A 19813-nucleotide genomic window follows, 5' to 3' on the forward strand; every position below is an offset into this window, starting at 1 on the left:
CCCCCTGCCCATTCAAACTACACCCCCCCTCTGCCCCTTCAAACTACACCCCCCTCTGCCCCTTCAAACTACACCCCCCTCCCTCTGCCCCTTCAAACTACACCCCCCTCCCTCTGCCCCTTCAAACTACACCCCCCTCCCTCTGCCCCTTCAAACTACACCCCCCTCCCTCTGCCCCTTCAAACTACACCCCCCCTCTGCCCCTTCAAACTACACCCCCCCTCTGCCCCTTCAAACTACACCCCCCCTCTGCCCCTTCAAACTACACCCCCCCCACTTACCTTGTTGCCGGAGTCCTGCAGTGAGAGCGGGAGGCATCCGTCTTCTCGCTCTGCTGCGGTGCCGGCATTTCATGTTGAGAGCCGGAATAGTCCGGCGCTCAACATGAGATGCCGGCACAGCGACGGAGTCACGGAGAGTAAGGGGCGCCGAGCGGTTGCCGAGAACTTCACGAGCAACCGCTCGGCGCCCCTGACCGGGACTTAGATTTAAGCATCGTTTTTTTTTTAAACTTTATTTAACATGAATGATGTTAAATAAAGTTTAAAAAAAAAAACACAAAAAAAAAACTGATGCTTTAATCTAAGTCCCGGTCAGGCGCCCCTGCAACCATGGCGCCCTGTGCGGTCGCACAGGTCGCACACCCCTAAGGCCGGCCCTGGGTGAATGCTGCTCTTGGGCAATGGGTTTCACAGTAGTGTATGGTTAGGTTTCCAGTGACCTTTATGGTATCTCTCCTTAGTATGATATTTCATATACCTAGGTGGACATGAAACATGAACTCTTCCTGTACAAATACATTTGCATGCGAGGTGTATAAAAGTACTGAATTGACTCCATAAGTCATATTACTTGGTCCTTCATTTATGTGTAAATAGAAACAGACAGTGTGTTTAAAACCCATAGACATCATTCTATTCCATGATTACATGGATATACTTTTAAGATTGCTTTTAAAGTAGAATTGTAAAATGTCTCAGACGTCTTCTTTTTGAAAGTAAAAATGCTGGTACTGAATCGTGACACCCTGTAACATTTAACCCCTTAAGGACAATGGGCGGTCCGGAAACCCATTGAAAACAATGCATTTTGAGCCCGTACATGTACGCGCTTTGTCATTAAGGGGTTAAACCGAAGAAACGTTATGGTATTTTTTCTCTATGTATCTATGTGCTAACACTACTATATGTGTTCATATTGCAATGGATTTTTTTTTTATTCTTTCAGGAATGATCACAGCTATGTTGAGAAATGTTGGAAAGATGTACGTGTTGGAGATTTTGTCAAAATTTTCTGTAACGAAATCATTCCTGCGGACATCTTGCTTCTCTACTCTTCAGACCAAAATGGGATTTGTCACATAGAGACTGCCAACTTAGATGGAGAGACCAATTTGAAGCAGAGACAAGTTGTCCGAGGCTTTTCCAATCAAGTAAGAACTACGAGAGTTTAATTATAAGAGGTTCCACTTCTGAAAACCTGTTCTTTTCTAATATATTTGGTAGTATGGTTGTCATAAAATAGGTTGCTTGTAAGTTTTAATTTTTCCCATAACATGATCTGCAAATACAAACCTCACATACAAATCCTAGAAATGTCAGGGTCTGAAGGGGAACACATTTAGTAGGTTGGGGTGTATGTGGTGGGAGGTGGGCATGAGATGTAGCCAGAGGTGGGTTTTTAAGAAGTTACCTGCAAATCGACAGATCTCAATCAATTCTATAGCTCAATGCTTTGGAGGGACAGATGATCAAAAACCAGGACTGTCCTTTGCGAAACAGGACACCTGGGATGTTTATTATCCGCATATAAAATTCTCGTGGATGAAACTTACTGTACATGCATGAGGTCATATCATGCACACCTGCATGTATATATGTATAATGTGTAATATGTTAGCTTTTTTATTATTTACATATATTCATGCCTTCCTTAGCTGCAAACACTTGTTATATAATATAAAGATAAGAAAACGGTATTTCTCTTTTGTTATTCATTGACATGAATTCATTCTTTTGAAGTGTTTGCATCCAAAGAGGGAGCCGTGTCATTGCTTTAATGTCTCAAAGTATTTTGAAATAAATTAGTTGCACGATAAAATTCTGCATACAAACGTTGACCTCTATCTATAAGTATCCAGGAAAACCACTAACTGATTTCAGGAACTAGATTAACTAGATGTTGTGAAAACATAGAAAAAAACCCAGTGCCTGAATACCCTTCCCCTGAACCTTAAGTGCAGTATGACCCTACCTTTAGAACACTACCTAACGTCTTGGTACACTATATGACCGAATGTATGTGGACACCCCTCCTAATTAAGCTAAGATGCTTCAGCCATATTGTATTGCTAACAGGTGTAGGAAACCAAGCACATCTCCATAGATTGGCCATATTTAATGTCACCGTCGCTGGCGGACGGAGGTCCGTCCGCAGCTCACGGAGACCCGATGTCTCTGCCGCGGGACCCGGCGCTAGCGGACGGGGGTCCATCCCCAGCTCGCGGAGACCCAATACTGTAACCCCGGGTTCCGTGGGCTGCGGGCGTTCCCCTGCTCAGCGCACGGATACACGAGGCGCCGGTTGTTCTCGCTGGCGGTCGATATCTTGACCGCCGGTACGGGAGAAGGAGTGGCTGTTTGGGGAGTTCCCAGGGAGTTACAGTTACCTCCCCTCCGGTCGTCCATCACTCCTCTGGGGAAACTGCTGTGCGGCGAGGCAGGTTCCGGGGAATTGATGGACGGCTGGAGGTGCGGCCATGACGTCAGCTGGAAGTGGCGCCAGATTTAAAAGCCAGTCTGTGCTACTCTCAGGCACCCTGTTGTGGTCTATTCTCGTGTTCCTGTGTTTTGCTGCGAATTGATCAGTGTTTTTGACCCTTGCATTTCCTGACTACTCTTTGCCTTATGATTCTGTACCTCTGCCCGTGATTCCTGTGTACCGACCCGGCTTGGCTGACTACCGCCTCGTGTTTTGAACCTCGGCTTGTCTGACTACCTGCTTTATCGACCTGGCTGCCCTGACCATTCTTCTGGAATTTACCCCTTCTGTTCTGATCCGCTGGTATACCGAATATTGCTGTTCACCTTGCATAGTACTCAGTGCATACCTACATTCTGCCTACACAGAGACCTCCTCACTGTTGGGATCATCTAAGTCCTGGATTATCGCTGTTGAGGGCCCCTCTCTCTTCAGGGGTTCTCTGGGCAGAATAACTTCCTCGGTGAGTGCCTCAGGTGTAGCAGACGCGACACTTAGAAGTGACTTTTAACGTGGCACTGTCCGACGCCAGGGGTCATTATCTACCATTCCTCTCTCTCCCTCCCTATTATCTACCCTACCCCCCCCCCTTTGTACTTCACTTACCTTTCAGCAGTCCGCTGCTTTATTGCCCAGCGCCAGAAATGACGTCATTTTCCGGCGCTCGGCATTACAAGACGGCACCGAGACCCAAGGCGCTTCTTCAAAAAGTGGCTCCTCTTCAAAAGTGCCGCCTGGAGCAATTGCCCCACTCTGCTCCATGGTAGGGCCGGCCCTGGCACTGTCATAGGATACCACCTTGCGCAATGCCAAGTGTCGGCTGGAGTAGTGTAAATCACACCACGTTCCTAGAAGAGTGTTGGCTTTTATAGCTGCAATGGGGGATTCTATATTATTGTCCAGGGTTTTAAAATGGCATGTCGGACAAGCTCGTATAGGTGTGATGGTCAGGTGTCCGCATTATTTAGGTGATATAGGATATAGTGTATATGTATGTATATATGTATGTATATATATTATAGTGTATACCTATGTATATATTATACTATACATTATCTTGTGATCAATGGTCGTACGCAGATCATAATACATTGATAACTATTTAAAAAGTTCAGCACAAATCTTAATGTAAATAGTAACCTTTATTGTACTTTACCGTATCTTGACTTGATCTGTATGATCATCATCATCCATCCATTTTAAAAGTAAACTACTGACTAATAAGCATCCTTAGCTGTGTGTTTATATAACTTGGAAATACTTTATTATATACCGTTTTACAATATGGTCTGATGACCCATAATTCCCTTCATTTCCCATTATAAGCATTCATAAGAAAATCTTTTGTGTCTTTTCCTTTTGCATATTGAAGGTTAAAGGAGTTTGAAGGTAACTTCATACATCTTTAAGGTGACTCAGATATTAACTTTTACTCTGACATTTTATAAAAATTTCTCCTGAGCTGTGAATTTAAAATAAGCTCTAATTGAATCTACACTTTCCATATAGTTTAACTTTGGAAGTGTTCTTATTATTTGTCAGATAAATGCCACCTTCAACATATTAGAGACAGATGTCGCCAGAGACAAAAAAAAAAGTTTAAAAATAAATGTTCGTAATAGTTGAACTTTGCGTTAAGGGAAGTCGTCATTGCCATTGTCCCATAATTGCATTCCAGAATAAAAGTCGTGAATGGAATTAAAACACCACCCTGCTTTAAGGAACATTCCTCAAAGTGAAAAGCTCACGTAGACGCCTTGTTTGCCAATTATTTATAACAAAAAAAAAAAAATTACAAATATTTAAAACTTAGCTCTTGGGGGCAGCTATGTATTCATGCTAAATTATTGAGGTGTCAGCCTACAGCTGTTCGCCTGTTATGCTGCAACTTAACTCCTGTACATGTTACGGCACAGTTTTCTCATTAAAAAACAAGTATTTAAAGCAAAGAAAAAAGATATTTAATATATATAATAGATTTGTCACTGTGGGAATTGTGCGGTAAGTACCTTGCTGCAACAGAACTAATAGACACCGGCAATATCGACAAGATCGAGGCTCAAACGAAGGGTGTGCAGAAAGTTTTTTTTATTTGGGTCCATAGACCCATAAAATCAAAGAATGCAGTTCAAATATATGGTATAAACGGCCAGCTAGATGAGCTAAGCATAAAAATAGGAGAGACTATATGGTTAACGCGTTTCGCGCAGAAAATAAATACCTAAAATAATGTAGGTAAGGAGGTTATAGGTGATTTGGGGAGGGATAGAGGACGATAGGGAGAGGAGGAGAAGGAGGGCGAATAGAGAGATAATAGAGGGAAAACAGAAAAGACAGGGGGAAAGAAAGGCAGAAGAGGGAGAAGGGAAAACCATTTGCCATTCAATGATGAGCACATGTGTTACTATATGGAATAAAATCAATGTATGCAAGATGCATTACCATCTATCACATTATCAAGTAAATGCTATTCTCGTCACAAAAATCCAATTGTCGGCTCTACCCATTGATTATTCATTTACAATTGGTGTGAAAAATTCATTAACGGGTACTAGTGCATTTCTTGTGTTCTCGCTGTGTTTCTAAGCCCTTCGATTTTGAAATCGGCAAAACAGAAACCATTCCGAAGACTTTGCTTCACCGTATTCCAGCATTCTCTATTTACTCATTTTAAACCGATCTTTTGAAAAGCTGTGACACTAATAGTTTACTTTTCCAGCCATATGTGTCTGCGCGCTCGCTGCCTACACAAATCTATTCCTGTCCTCCGGTGACAGAGGTTGCTAGGCAGGGCAAAATATTATGCATTGCACCGATCTGTCATCGTCTGTTCATTATTATTGGATTGTATAGCACCATCGTATTCCATAGCGATGTACAATGTACCCCAACAGAAACGTGAAGATGACCCCTTTTCTGCATTGCTTTATACCTATGCATATTGATGACCTTCTGTATAGGACAAGGGTGCTTTAATAGCACTATGTCCTGGTCCACATGTGGCGTTCTCTAATACAATTCAATACGCATTCAATCTATTTAAGTAGCCCCACCTATGTCACATATGGTTAAAAAGATTCCAGGTTGCTGCTTCTCTGTTCAGGCCGAACTGATGAAGAATACGCATATGAGATAAACCTCCAGGCAAGCAGCTTCCTTGAATAATAGAAATTGAACAAATGATTGCAAAGGACATTCTGCGGAAAAGACAGCATGGCAACATTCTTTACTGCCGTGTTACTTATATTTCACGCCTCTTAAAGATATTTTTGCTTTAAAAATAAAATTAGCTTTATTTGGCTTATTATTCTTTTGTATTGTTTGATTACTCTGTTATGAAGTTAAGAGTTATTATAATTAATCAAGTCGAGCGACGTACTAACGTTTAACCTTTTTCTACATTCCCATCATAAACCAAGAATACCCAGCAGCCAGTGGAAATTGGGCAGAACGTCGTGCTTTACGATCACATCTCCACCTTAAGTTTGCAACTACAAACATATTAGCCAAGTATGCTAAATGTTAAACCATGAGGTTTATGACCGTGTTTATTTAGACGTTGGGAATGGTTACAGTCAAACTACACATGCATCAAAGAGTAGCTTTTCAAATTCTGAGCATATATTGTAAATCAAGGCCCACATTGACAGCCCAAGGTCCAAAAAGTACAACCCTTGTGTGATTAATGAAAAAGTTATAAAAAAGGAAATAAAGCCTTATACGAAATTCATGTGCAGAAACAGGTGTTGAAATAGACCTTGAAAAGGGGGAAAAACATAAGTATGAGAGAGCAGAACTACACTACATAACCAATATGTATGTGGACACCGCTCCTAATTATAGAGTTCAGGTGTTTGAACCACACACAATGCTAACAGATATAAAATCAAGCACGTAAGCAGCCATCTCCATAGTAATGTTGTATGTATGTTATTTGCAAACAGGAGGAATACCATAAATGTATTTCTGCTCAGTGAAATACAATTATCCTTAAAATATAATTCTGCATTTGTTTCCTATAACTGAATGCGTATTCATGTTATACTTTTGTTCATTTAATGGTTTTTTTGTGTCCCCAGGAATCGCCATTTAATCCCGAATCCTTCAAGAACACAATTGTTTGCGAAGCTCCTAATAATAATCTCAATAAATTCAAAGGTTACGTGTAAGTATGTCCTAGAAAACTGTCCATCCTTGCTATTACTCTGGGAAAGTCCAATCGCTGTTGCTTTCTGTTTTCTATTTTATTCAAATATTTCATGACGTGGCCATAAAACTTATTATAAAGTTAAACTTATTGCACATGATTTGCTTTTTGTTTCTAATATTTTTTTCAATATACAGAAACATATATGCCAATATACATGGCACTATTCTTACTATGAAAAAGCTATACATTATTGAATGAATGCATAGGTGAAATATCCAGCTTTATACATAACTTGGGGCTCAACTGTTTTAGTTGAGCCCCAAGTTATGTATAAAGCTGGATATTTCACCTATGCATTCATTCAATAATGTATAGCTTTTTCATAGTAAGAATAGTGCCATGTATGCATTAAAGAGCAGTTTTGTTAAGATGGTATGCCTTCTTTTTAGGGATCAGCCCAGCGGGCAACGGACCGGCTTTGGAAACGAAAGTCTTCTTCTTCGTGGCTGTACTGTCCGAAACACGGAAGAGGCCATTGGTGTGGCGGTATATGCAGGTACGATTATTCATTTATGGAAATCTGTGAAAGTACTTAACAGTACATATATTACGTCAAATACTGCATCTGATTTACGTTTGGTAGAAATTTAGTATATGAAAATTGAAGGGTTTTTACAATGTGAGCTTGCATCGTATTGACAGCCAGGTGATTGATCTCTCGGACACAGAGCTGAATAAGCGGCACAAGGGGAAGTAGGGGATGATATGCTTAGGGAGGCTAGCTCTGGGCTACCTCAACCCAACATATTTCCCAGTTTGGGAATTGCTTTAATGTGTGTTTTTTGTTTTCTAGATCAACAGCCTTGTTGAACTTGTGTCCTTTTCACCCTATATTGATATGTTTCCTTTTTATGGTAGTGGTTCCATTTGTGTCAGCCTTTCATTTTATGACTTTTCATTATATTTCTCTGTTTGTCTTGAGTTGCCCAGTTACATGTAATGGGTTTAATGATACCTAAATTTTAATTGGTGTATTTTGCGTATTCCTGCATTAGACAACCACTACAATGTAGTCATTGTAACAAGAGAAAATGGCAGAAATGGTACCGAGATGACCCACAGGGCAGCAAATACAGAATAACGCTTACATTAGTGTACTTGATAAAAGACTATTGCATGGTCCAGTTGTTTGCTTCACAATTCAGCACTCAGGAGGTCAAAAATTATTTTTGGCTCCTTTACAAACTGTTCACTAACAGCAAGGAGCCATCTTCAGAGTCACATGAGTTATGTCTATGGCTAGTTGCTTTTTGTCCATTGCAGTCCGTATCAAACCCATGCCTTTAACTGATAAATAAAAAATGATGAAATCCAGAAACGAAGTGGCTTTAGTTCATCAATAACAATAACTATATCTTATTATTCTTAATTTTGTCAGGACACTGATCCCGCTTATTTTTATGGATGTGGTCTGTGCAGGGGGGGCATTGTCCCCTAAATTGATCAGATTTTACTATTTTCTGACACTATGAGAGGCTTTTCCCGCCTGTTTTCTTTGTAGAGGGCCTAGAGTAAAAAAGGCTTTGGGCAGCATTTACAGCCTGACTGTATCCTTTCTATGCTCCTTTTATGGACGTACTTTGCTGTCCGTGTTGTATTGAACAGGGCTGGATTGAGCATTATTGTCTGTGCCATTGTTGGATTTGGGTTGTATATTTGGTACTATATAAACATATAGAACAGGCACATGTCTATTTGTTTTATGCAGGAATATTGTCCTCAACGGCATATCTTTATTCATACAGAAAGTATGTATCACTACCAACGTTAGTTTTAAATATATTTTTTTTATTTTAATTTTTTTATTTCTGTTCTAAACCATTCTGCGTGATTTCCGTTCATTTCAGAAAGTGAAATTAAAAGAAAAAAGAAATCAACCAGACAGGCTTGTCAAAATAATATGCAAATCTTACCACCAAGTTGCTCAGAGGGGTCAAAGTGGTTAATTAATACTTTTGATTCTGCTTGATTGCTGGGAAAAGCAAGCAGTATCATGCTGAGATAGCTATGTAAAATGTGTCCATATATAAGTTTACGTATTAAAATTCTTGCTATTTGTGTCTTTTTTTTTTTTCCCCCCCAAGGGCATGAGACTAAGGCAATGTTAAACAACAGTGGGCCTCGTTACAAGCGCAGCAAGCTCGAAAGGCAGATGAACATCAGTGTTTTCTTCTGCGTTGGGATTCTTTTCATCATGTGTCTCATTGGAGCTTTAGGTTCTCATCTAATCTTATTTTTATTGGTTTTATATATATAGATATAGATATATATATCTATATCATTTCAGTTTACTCTAATGGGTCCGGAATTAGATCTGTCCCATTCTACATGAAAAGATCTTTTTTTGTACAGCTTAGAAATGTTTTTGCCTTATTAGAGCGCTTATCCTATTCTAAGTGTGTTAACCCCTGGCGCTATCTCCCATATTAAAAATATATATGTTCAGTGTAGAAACCTATACATAGCTGCAATCTTAAACATATATGGAGTGTGCTAAATGTTGCAGGTTCAAAACATGGATTATACAACAAGATTATAAAACCAAAGCAGCTGCTTTTTAATAGAAAGCATTGATTGTATTCCTGAAAACCAGTATAGTTGCCATAATCCAGAGGAATAGCACAAAATCCAGCATTGTTGATGGGCCGGCTTTTCCTAAATATATTCTAACAGTGTTAGATTTGGTATTACAAATAATTAAATTACAACAATTCCAAAAAGTTTCATTTTAGATCCAGATCTGACGCAGGAACTTGTGCAGCAAGTCATATTTATGTGGTCCCCAGATGTTCAAGGGAGCTAAATGTCAGGAAACATTCCCTGAAACTGTTATAAATAAAAAAAAAAAAAAACAAAAAAAACCTAAACTATAAAGACTGTTGGAAAGATAATACTTTAGATATAACTACGCCTTGATTGGATATAACTGATGTGGCAGATGTTATTCCTGTATGTGTTATATTAAAATATCACTCTTCTTTTGTCTCCAGGCCATGGCATTTGGTCTGCCAAATTTGTGATCCATCCATTATATGATGTCCCAGATAGTAACGGAAACTACATTTCACCAGCTCTTGCTGGCTTTTATATGTTTTTAACGATGATTATCCTACTACAGGTAAGAGATTAAAAGAATGTTACACTCATATTCTAACTATGTATCAACTATATCATAAACGAGTAATGTAATTTATTTGCTTGATTATAAGGCGACCCTGATTATAAGATGACCCCTCAAATAGGGGTTTTTTGGTGCTGTAGCTGCCAGTCTTTAAACATGGAGTAGTGAACATTAAGCTGTTTTATACATGCAATAAGAACAGGCAACTTTTTTCCAAATCCATATTTAAATGAAATTTCTTCTCTCCCTTAGATTTTAATTCCCATATCTCTGTATGTTTCCATTGAACTGGTGAAGTTGGGGCAGATTTTCTTTCTGCACCATGACATCGATTTGTACGACGAAGAGATTGATAGGTCAGTTCAATGTCGGGCTCTAAACATCACAGAGGATCTTGGCCAAATACAGTACATATTCTCAGACAAAACCGGAACACTGACTGAAAACAAAATGGTATTTCGGAGATGCACCATTATAGGCAATGAGTTTTCCCATCAGGAAAATGGTAAGCCTCCATGCTTTTTTGGGGTTGATGTTTGATGAACCCTGGTTGTTGTCTTTAGCTCCTTCAAACATCTTGGCTTTAAGCTGAGTCTTAACAGTTGTTACAGAGCAGAAACGTTTTGAAGCAACTGGTAGAGACCAGGCCTGGACTGGCCATCTGGCAAATCGCACAAATTCGTGAGCTGATGGCGCCCCCACTTACCTTTACTGCCGACCCAGCGGAAGATTGGGTGCTTCCGCTTGTAGCGGCTGGCTGTATACGTGTGACCGCTCACCGCTAGAAAGCATGAGTGTAGCATGCGGTTGCACATGTTCTGCTGGTGGCTGTACATCCATAAAGCCACCTCTCTTCCGCCGTCTAACCCTGATAGATACCTTTGCAAGTATCGTAGTCATGCTCTCGTAGACGGTGCATGAAAAGAACCTTAACAACTTCAATGGGGTCCAGAGTTATTTTATTATATATTATTTGGAACAGTCATTTTTGAATATCACACAAGGCTTTAGTGGATATTAAACAACTGTTCAGACTAACATTTCTGCAGCGCTAACAGTAAATTGATTGGTTGATAAATATTCCAATTAGCGGCGAATGCCAGTCTGACTTAATGTTGTGGAAATTCCAGCAATTATTGCCGTTTTCTCACATATTACTGTTAGCAGCACTTGTTTCACTAAAGCGTGAGACTGTGCAGGGAATAAAAGTACAGAAAATTGTCTGCGGTTCTTTGACGAGCCGTAATTATTATGAAGCAAAACCTACTTATTTGGGCTTAAGTTTCCTGTCATTAAAAAAACAAAACAAAAAAAAAAAAACTTCTTACGGCAATATTTTAAATGGACGCTGTCGTTATGAGATCTTAAAGCTTTTCACCATAATGTAAAATAAATTACTTTTGTGTCATTTTGTTTAACCCCTTAAGGACAATGGGCGGTCCCTAAACCTATTGAAAACAATGCATTTTGAGCCCGTACATGTATGGGCTTTGTCATTAAAGGGTTAAATTCTGTTTACTTTGAAGTCTTTTTGCGTACACTTGCACAGGAAACTTTTGTTTTTGAAATGTCATCTAGATAATGGCTTTTCTTTTTTCTGGATAAATTTACTATGTCTAACCAGTCAGAATTACGCCAGATGTTTTAAGTGTTTTGTAACGGATATGTCTCCTAGAGAGTGAAAAATAGTTTGAAGAATGTTTACCATAATCATACATTGGTTTTTTACCATCAAACACAAAAACATTTACCTCAAAACATTAACAAGCAACTCTGCTTTCAAATGCCTTTGTCAAAAAGCATAATTAAAAAGAAATGTTCTCATACAGAGAAATGAATTTAATTAGCGAAATTATTTTTTTTACATTTTTTTTATTTTTTTACATTTTTTTTTACATTTTTTTTATTCACAGCAAAACGTCTTGAAACCTACAAAGAAGAAGATTCTGATGATGAGGATGTGTCGAAGCTTAGAAACTTTTCACTACATGATCTTGCTGAGGGTAATCAATCCACTGTGAGACACAAAGGCACAAGAGCTTTACGACGATGCCATAGCGCTCGACCCAACATCCAAGGACACTTCCGGAAAAAGTCAGAAGGGCGGTTTGATCTCTCCCAAGTGGCATTCAGCAGTCCAATCGTAAGTGTCTAAAAAAAAAAAAAAAAAAAAATTTGTGTGATGTAATGAACCCAAAAGATCGTGTTATCCATCCATATTTTATAACAAAGATTGATGTAGACGTATATAGTAATGGGTTTTATGATAGTGTTGATTATATATATTAAAATATTTAATATACTTTAAAGTACTGTTGAGGGGAGCAGGTGGTTTATCTTTTTTTTTTTTTTTTTTTTTTAAATTTTATAATTTTGTAACTATATGTCTGATCTAACCCTATCTCTTTTAGCTATATATAATATCACATATGTAGGAGGAATTACTGGTTCATAATTTGGCTTGCAAATCCGTGATGACTGGGGAATCCTATGGGTAATTAATCGCAATCCACTTCAGCTGCAACCAGTCCATTAAACCATAAGAATCCAATGTAGCTTAAACACTCCAGACATCATAGGCACTCCAGTGCATATGACAGCTGTATGGCCCCTTTACATTTTCATGGTGTTCCTTTAGCCAATGCATGGGGGGGGGGGATATTCATTTGCCCCTGCAGATATACATTTGCCCCCAGCTACTTAGTGTGCAGGAGTTTTTCAGCCAAACATATATCTCTGCCAGCGATATAATTACTTACCGCCAGTCGGCTCCAGCTCTGGCTCTGCAAATGCTGCAGGCGGGGGTCAGATCGTTAAAACGCCCACTTTGCATAAGGCATAGTTACGTTGATGTAATTTCCATTTAATTTATATATTATTGCGCAGGGCCCCACGCACTCCAATTTTTAGCAGAAAGCTGTCAAGGTTGACACGTTTTTAAAGTGAAATCTGTAAATTAAAACGTGTTGAAAGTCATGGTATAGTGAAAAATGTGTGTTTAAAGGTGAAAACTTTGCATTCTATTAAAGCTTCGGTTTATATTTATATATATATATATATATATATATAACTAACCAATAATAACCAACACACCTACTTTTTATGTCTGTTTGTTTTTTTTGTAGCAGATGCGATTGTGTCGAAATTGTAGTAATCCTTACAGATTATTTACAAAATTCTAATTTCTTACAAACAACAAAAAAATTGCTGCAGATCTGGCAGGCTTATTTATATTCTCACCCCCCCCCCCCCCCCCCGAGTTGCAGCGCAGAATCAGTTTTATTTATCTATAGTAACAGAGATGAGTTTGTACCTTTCCAGTAATGCTTCACTTGCCAAATAAATCTTTCTGCTCATCCATCCAATTAGAATCAAATTTAAGGGGAAACATTATTCACATATTTGTCATGCATCGCATAAAACCTCTCTTGTTCCACTATGCAGAATCGAGAGGATGCTGTAGAATGCTGGATTTTAGAACAATTTCAAAAAATATCATAATTATATATTTACCCCTTTTGGAAATTATGTAGTAATCTGGATTGATGAAAGCTTCATCTTTTGCGACGCTTTGTCGGTATCTATGTATTAAACCTATCCTAAAATCGAACAAAAAAACAAACAAAAGCATGTAACATTTTATTTTAAATGAACATATTGGGGGAAAAAAAGAATTATGCATAAATGAAAATAAAATGATGTATCTTTCCAAGAAAGATCTCCAGGTAATTATGCGTGTGCATGTCTAAATAGGAACCATTAAAAATCAGTCAAACTGTATTATTAGTAATGAACCTTCCTGTGCGAGACTTCAAAAGGAGGCAGGATGAATGTGGCCCAGCGCATGCACTTTATAATGAAGCTTTAAAGAACCATAACATAATTAAGGGGGATTAAATGTGGTCGATCAAAGCAATTTGTAAATATAGTTACAGTATACTGACTTTACATGCCGTTAATTTAGTTCAAATGCTTTCGGTATATAGCACTTTTATATTGAGTCATGTAATGAATAGACGCTTGGTTAATGTGCTGTTCGCAGAATATCTCCCGCTTATGATATAATAAGTGGTTTCATGGAACGCCACATGCTGTGCTATGCGAGTGTAGGGTTCATAAGTCACCCTACTGCTTTCACATACCTAGAATTGTGTAGCCAGAATGAAGTACCTATTAGGATTTTCTTAAGTAATGATTGATTACCACTTGGAACTTAAATAAAATAAAAAAAATGCCCCCCCCCCAAAGAATCGCTTAGTGAATGAACAGTGAATAGTTAGGCGGGGTACCTCGTTCTGGCTGCATAATCGTAACGTGAACATTATCAAAGATGTGTTAACGCTAATGCACAGTAGGAAGACTTATGAGCCTAGAACCCTTCTGTAAGAGACAGATGGAGCCAAATCATGGTCATGTATGGAGCCAGATCATGGTCATGTATGGAGCCAGATCATGGTCATGTACGGAGCCAAATCATGGTCATGTATGGAGCCAGATCATGGTCATGTATGGAGCCAAATCATGGTCATGTATGGAGCCAAATCATGGTCACAAGGCACGTGAACCAATACAATCAAGGATCCATACATTGACTGTAAAGATGTTTTAGATGTCTCATTTACTTAATAATACCCCGTTAGAAACATTTCAATACATAAAAGAATTTAGCGAATGACATATAAAGCCGTATATAAGCCATTCTTTAATCTAGATTCAGGAGATAATGGATGTCGTTAGATGCGGAGAACACAGAGCCGCATGTAGCCCTAATTTGTTTCATTAACATCTTGCAATAACCAACACACTTGCTGGGCATGAAAATGTCTCTCTTCTGGGACAAATGCATGACTCTTTAAGAGTACATAAGTAATGTCTAAATATTTCATATTATCGGCTGACGTAACCTTCTCCCCATCAACCGTGAGAAAAAAAAGCCTGTATATAAAAGCTTATACATATTGTCTATTTTAAAGTGTAGCATTAATACACCCACACGCACCTTCAAGAGCATGATTTGGATTTAAAATCAAACATATTCAAGAAAATAGCAGTCTTTTTGCCAAAGCAAATTACAGTGAAAATTTTATTAAAATATCTGGGAAACTTTTGAAAACGGAATAAAAAAAATAAAAAAATTGCTGACATTGAAGTATTAAATGATAATACGATCAAACGTGTTGACTGCAGAATCAATTCTGCTAATTGGGACACAACCTAGCAAAGAAACTAACATTATGAAGCCTGTGAATGCAGAAACTGTGGAACTGTATACAGTTCTTCTATCCAATGGAGGAGAAACCTGATATTATTTAAAAAATAAGCTTTTTCCAAATTCAATGGTTTTTGAGTTGTTTTTTTTTTTTACATTAATATTCAAAATGTTCAGATGTAGAGCTGCATTTTCCCCAAAAGGAAACTAACGGATATGTATATTTTTTTCCCTCAGGAGAAAGATGTGACCCCCGACAACATGTTGTTGAAGAAGGTTAGAGAAGCATCCGTCCGGATTGAAGCTCTCTCTCCAGTTAAGGCTCAAAGTGGCACCAAGCCTTCGAATTCCCCTTATATCGATTTCTTTCTTGCTTTAGCCATTTGCAATACAGTGGTAGTCTCCACAGCAACTGAGCCAAGGCAAAGGGTAAGCCCAGTGGACATATTATTCATTAGACTTCATCTCTCTTATACCGTCTGCTTACTATAGCCAGAAGAATGATGCAGAATCATATTTTCCTTTTGTTCCAATAGTTCACAACAGTTCCCACAAGCAAAGTTTTTGTGCTTGTTCAGTAAAATAAGAATAAAACCATTAAAATGAATCTTTTATTTATATAGCGACAATAGTTTAGATACAATAGCTTGGCCAAGAGACTGTTTTTGCATTGGACAGAATTAAATTTGTTACTGAAAATGTTATATCAAACAGCACAACATAAAAGGGTCCGTATGTCCTGTTAACATTATATTTGATTTAGTATTTCTCAAAATATTGTACCAGTCTCAGACTGGATTAAAAAACACCCCCTTTTATGGCGTGGTCATCCTACTCACCAACCCAGCATTCAGAAAGAAAGTCCACATGGGTGGACATCCCATGTGTTGAGTGAATGAGTCCAATTTGGGTTGGTTGATTTGGCTTGGGTACTGCTGCAACCAATTGTCCTCTCCTCTACCTCTCTACGTTGCCTGCCTCACGTGCTTAGGACAAATAGAAAATATTTGTTTGTATGCTTTTTTGGTATTTGTAACATTTGAAAGCTAATGCATCAGAGGATGAGGGTTTATATATTAATGCCCTTTCATAATATGTAGAAGTTGCAGTATCTATTATGAAAAAATGTTTTTATGTCTTCTCCAGTTAATCATTAGCTCATCAAACATCTGTTAACATTTTATAGGGAACAGTTCCCCTGTTAACAAGTATTCTGAGCACTAGGTCAGAGTTCCACAATCCTTTTGATCCCAATTTCTCATCTGTTTTAAGACTGTTTTTCCTTGTTGTACTTTAAGGTTACTGGACCACCATTGTTCAAACCAGCAGGGACACCTTTAGACAAAGTTCAGCATTTGTTTCAAAAGCTGAAACTACTAAGATCGAGTCAGTCTTCTGCTTCCACCCCATCAAGTTCCGATCCTGGAACACCTTCAAAATCAAAGAATAATAAAATCAGTCCAGCCTCTGGATCAGATGAGGTTTCCAGGTCAAGCTCTGGTGAAGCTGAATTAGAAGCAGGAAAAGAGGACTCTTCAATTAGCAAGAACAGCAGCAACAACTGTATTGAGGAAATGTATGCTAATATTTCCCCATTTAACATAGAAGATGATTGTTGTTATGAAGCAGAAAGTCCAGATGAAGCTGCCTTGGTTCATGCTGCCAGAGCATATAGCTTTACTCTTATGTCCAGGACACCTGAACAAGTGTCTGTGAGGCTTCCGCAGGGTACTCTTCTCACATTTGAACTCCTCTATACGTTGGGCTTTGATTCTGTCAGAAAAAGAATGTCGGTGGTGGTCCGTCACCCAATCACAAGAGAGATAATTGTGTACACCAAAGGGGCTGATTCAGTCATCATGGATTTACTAGATGACCCAGCAAAAGGTAAATGTCTATATACCTTGATATGTGCCAAGGGACTAAACGATAAAGGTTTGGCTTATTTATATGGCTACCCCAATCAATGAATTAATATCCACTTTTCATAAGCAGTTGCTATACGTATGTATATTCCTGTGTAGAAAAGAAATTGTAGAGGAAGTTAAATGTTATTTTCATTGGTGCCAAGATTAGCTTTCTCCCAAGATATCTCGTGATTGTATGTGATTGACTCTGGTTCATAGGATATGTTTATGTGGCTAGCATATTTTGGTTTAATGGTTTAAAAATACCCCTAGATACAGTTATTCATTGGCAATGTGAATACTTTACAGCTAATATAACTGATGAAAAGAGACTTAGGAAACTTCAAGCAAAAACCCAGCGACATCTTGATTGGTATGCTAGAGATGGACTGAGGACACTCTGCATAGCTAAAAAGGTAAGCAGTGTTGTTTTGATGAGTAGTGCTGCCTACGGCAGGGCCCGGGCCCCTTCCACAAGATCACATTATGAACACTTGAATTTTCTTTGTGAAGGGGGCTCTTGGTAATTGCAGCATAGCACCAATGATTACTTCTGCAGGCTGCCACCCTTGGCCTAGTTGACTGAGGACGAAATAAGCCAGTCAAAGCTGCTGTTCCACCTGGATGATGTTTTCCCCAACTTTCCTAACTATTTATGTTATGTACTGCTTTTGTATACATGTTAAATGAATGTATTCTTGATTTAAAATAATGTACTGTCTGCCAATTTCTGACATCACAGATGGGGTCATCTGCTAAGATGTAGTACATAGAGGAAGACTTTGTAAGAATGACAGACCGGACTCAGTTCTAGTATCCCAATAAACATTTCAATGCAGTTTTATATGCATATGTATATTGAAACTCTTCACTTGTGTACTGAATCTGTAAATTGAGAACCATTAAGTTAAGGAGCCAGCTATGGGCGCCATGTTGTTTGCAACGTGACAAAATAGTCAGTTAAAAATAGAGGTAAACTAAAATAGGGGAGAGCTGTAACGTTGGCTCCTGGGGCAAAGACTGAGGTCATGCACCACTCTGACCTCACTTCCACTTTTATAAGGAAAATCAAGGGGGTATAGAGACATAGCAGCCATGTGGCTGAAGCGTGCCCCCTCGCCAATAGCCCCTCTTGCACCATGGAAGTTATGGCCCTGTAATGTATAATAAGCAACCATTGTCTGGAATTGTATTTTTTGACTATGAAATATTACTAATCATGTAAATCAGTTGTAGATACTGAGCTGTCATATCTTCCCTTTGCCGCATACAGTAAATAGTCTAATGGAAAGATATATTAAAATTTTTTATCATTGCATTGATTCTCCCACTTTAGGTTTTAAGCGAGGAGGATTTTACAAGGTGGTCAAATTTCCGCGAAGAAGCTGAAGCTGCCATTGAGAACCGAGAGGAGCTGCTTATGGAGACTGCCCAGCATCTGGAAACTAATCTCACCCTGATAGGTAGTTTACTAAATGTCTCTCTAGGGCTGTATTCATCAACATCAAATTAAAGGAGCTCTGTTCTGTAGTTGCACTAAATAAAAAAAAAATAATAATAAAAAAAATAATAATTAAAAAAAAAAATAAAAAAAAAAAATAATAAAAAAAAATAATATATATATATATATATATATATATATATATATATATATATATATATATAAGCTCCCATAGCTATCCCATAGTGGATATAAATAAAGGGAGATAATGTTCATATACCCGTGCTTTTCTGTTGACATATATATAGTGATGTAACATAATTATACTGTATCCAGTGTTCATATGTTTCTCAACCTTTTCCTGTGATATTAGACAGTGATCCTGTGACGCAATTTCAAGATGTCAGAGGCATTTGTAAGGAAGTATGTAAGGAAGCTATCTGGACTGGGAAGAAATAAATAAATTAAGATAATAAGGGAGAGAATTAGTAAAACTAAATAGGGATCTGAACATGGGGAGAGCACTAAGTTGCTACTTACATCCCATCTGTGGGAGAACTGGCCATATAACCCATAGAAATATAGTTTGATAGTCTTGATATTTGTATTGCCTTGTATTTGTATGTATGTATATGGCACTTATTCTTCAAAACATCAATGTAACACTTATTATATATATATATATTTTCATTGTGGAACTCCTAGGTTTTTCTCTCTTGCTAAATGCTTAATTTTACCGAGATTATTTCCTTTGGTTATATAGTTAATATAATGTTGTATTTTGCAATTGCTTGGTCAGCCTACACTTTATTTACGTTTCATGTAATGTAATAACATTTTTCCTAGGGTAGTTTAGGATCTTTTTTGTCCATCATATGAATGATCTATAAACGAATGTCTTTTCATTCATTTACCTAGGTGCAACAGGAATAGAAGATCGTCTACAGGAAGGCGTGCCGGACACCATCGCTGCGTTAAGAGAAGCGGGCATTAGCATCTGGGTATTAACTGGCGATAAACAAGAAACTGCCGTTAACATCGCATATTCATGCCAGCTTCTAGAACAGAGTGACACTGTGTTTACCATCAACACTGAGACCAAGGTGTGTTGTTTTATGCAAGCAAATTAACTTGGGCAATGTTTTGGGTTTTTTGCATCATATAA

General features: G+C 38.2%; 1 protein-coding gene across 1 annotated transcript in view; it reads left to right on the forward strand.

The window, feature by feature from the left end:
- The window catches only part of LOC149282571 (phospholipid-transporting ATPase VB-like), a 96687-nt gene that overhangs the window by 62378 nt on the left and 14496 nt on the right, over positions 1 to 19813 (forward strand). Inside the window, exons 5-16 of the mRNA XM_089498064.1 lie at positions 1228 to 1432; positions 6840 to 6925; positions 7360 to 7466; positions 9055 to 9186; positions 9961 to 10088; positions 10344 to 10596; positions 12005 to 12234; positions 15538 to 15729; positions 16599 to 17187; positions 17517 to 17623; positions 18544 to 18670; positions 19567 to 19751. Coding sequence (XP_089354190.1) covers positions 1228 to 1432; positions 6840 to 6925; positions 7360 to 7466; positions 9055 to 9186; positions 9961 to 10088; positions 10344 to 10596; positions 12005 to 12234; positions 15538 to 15729; positions 16599 to 17187; positions 17517 to 17623; positions 18544 to 18670; positions 19567 to 19751 — 2341 coding nt within the window. The remainder of the gene's footprint in view (positions 1 to 1227; positions 1433 to 6839; positions 6926 to 7359; positions 7467 to 9054; positions 9187 to 9960; positions 10089 to 10343; positions 10597 to 12004; positions 12235 to 15537; positions 15730 to 16598; positions 17188 to 17516; positions 17624 to 18543; positions 18671 to 19566; positions 19752 to 19813) is intronic.

The sequence above is a fragment of the Sceloporus occidentalis genome, unplaced genomic scaffold (assembly GCF_023333645.1).
Source record: "Sceloporus occidentalis isolate IW3139 unplaced genomic scaffold, rSceOcc1.0.p SCAF_112, whole genome shotgun sequence".
Lineage (NCBI taxonomy): Eukaryota > Metazoa > Chordata > Lepidosauria > Squamata > Phrynosomatidae > Sceloporus > Sceloporus occidentalis.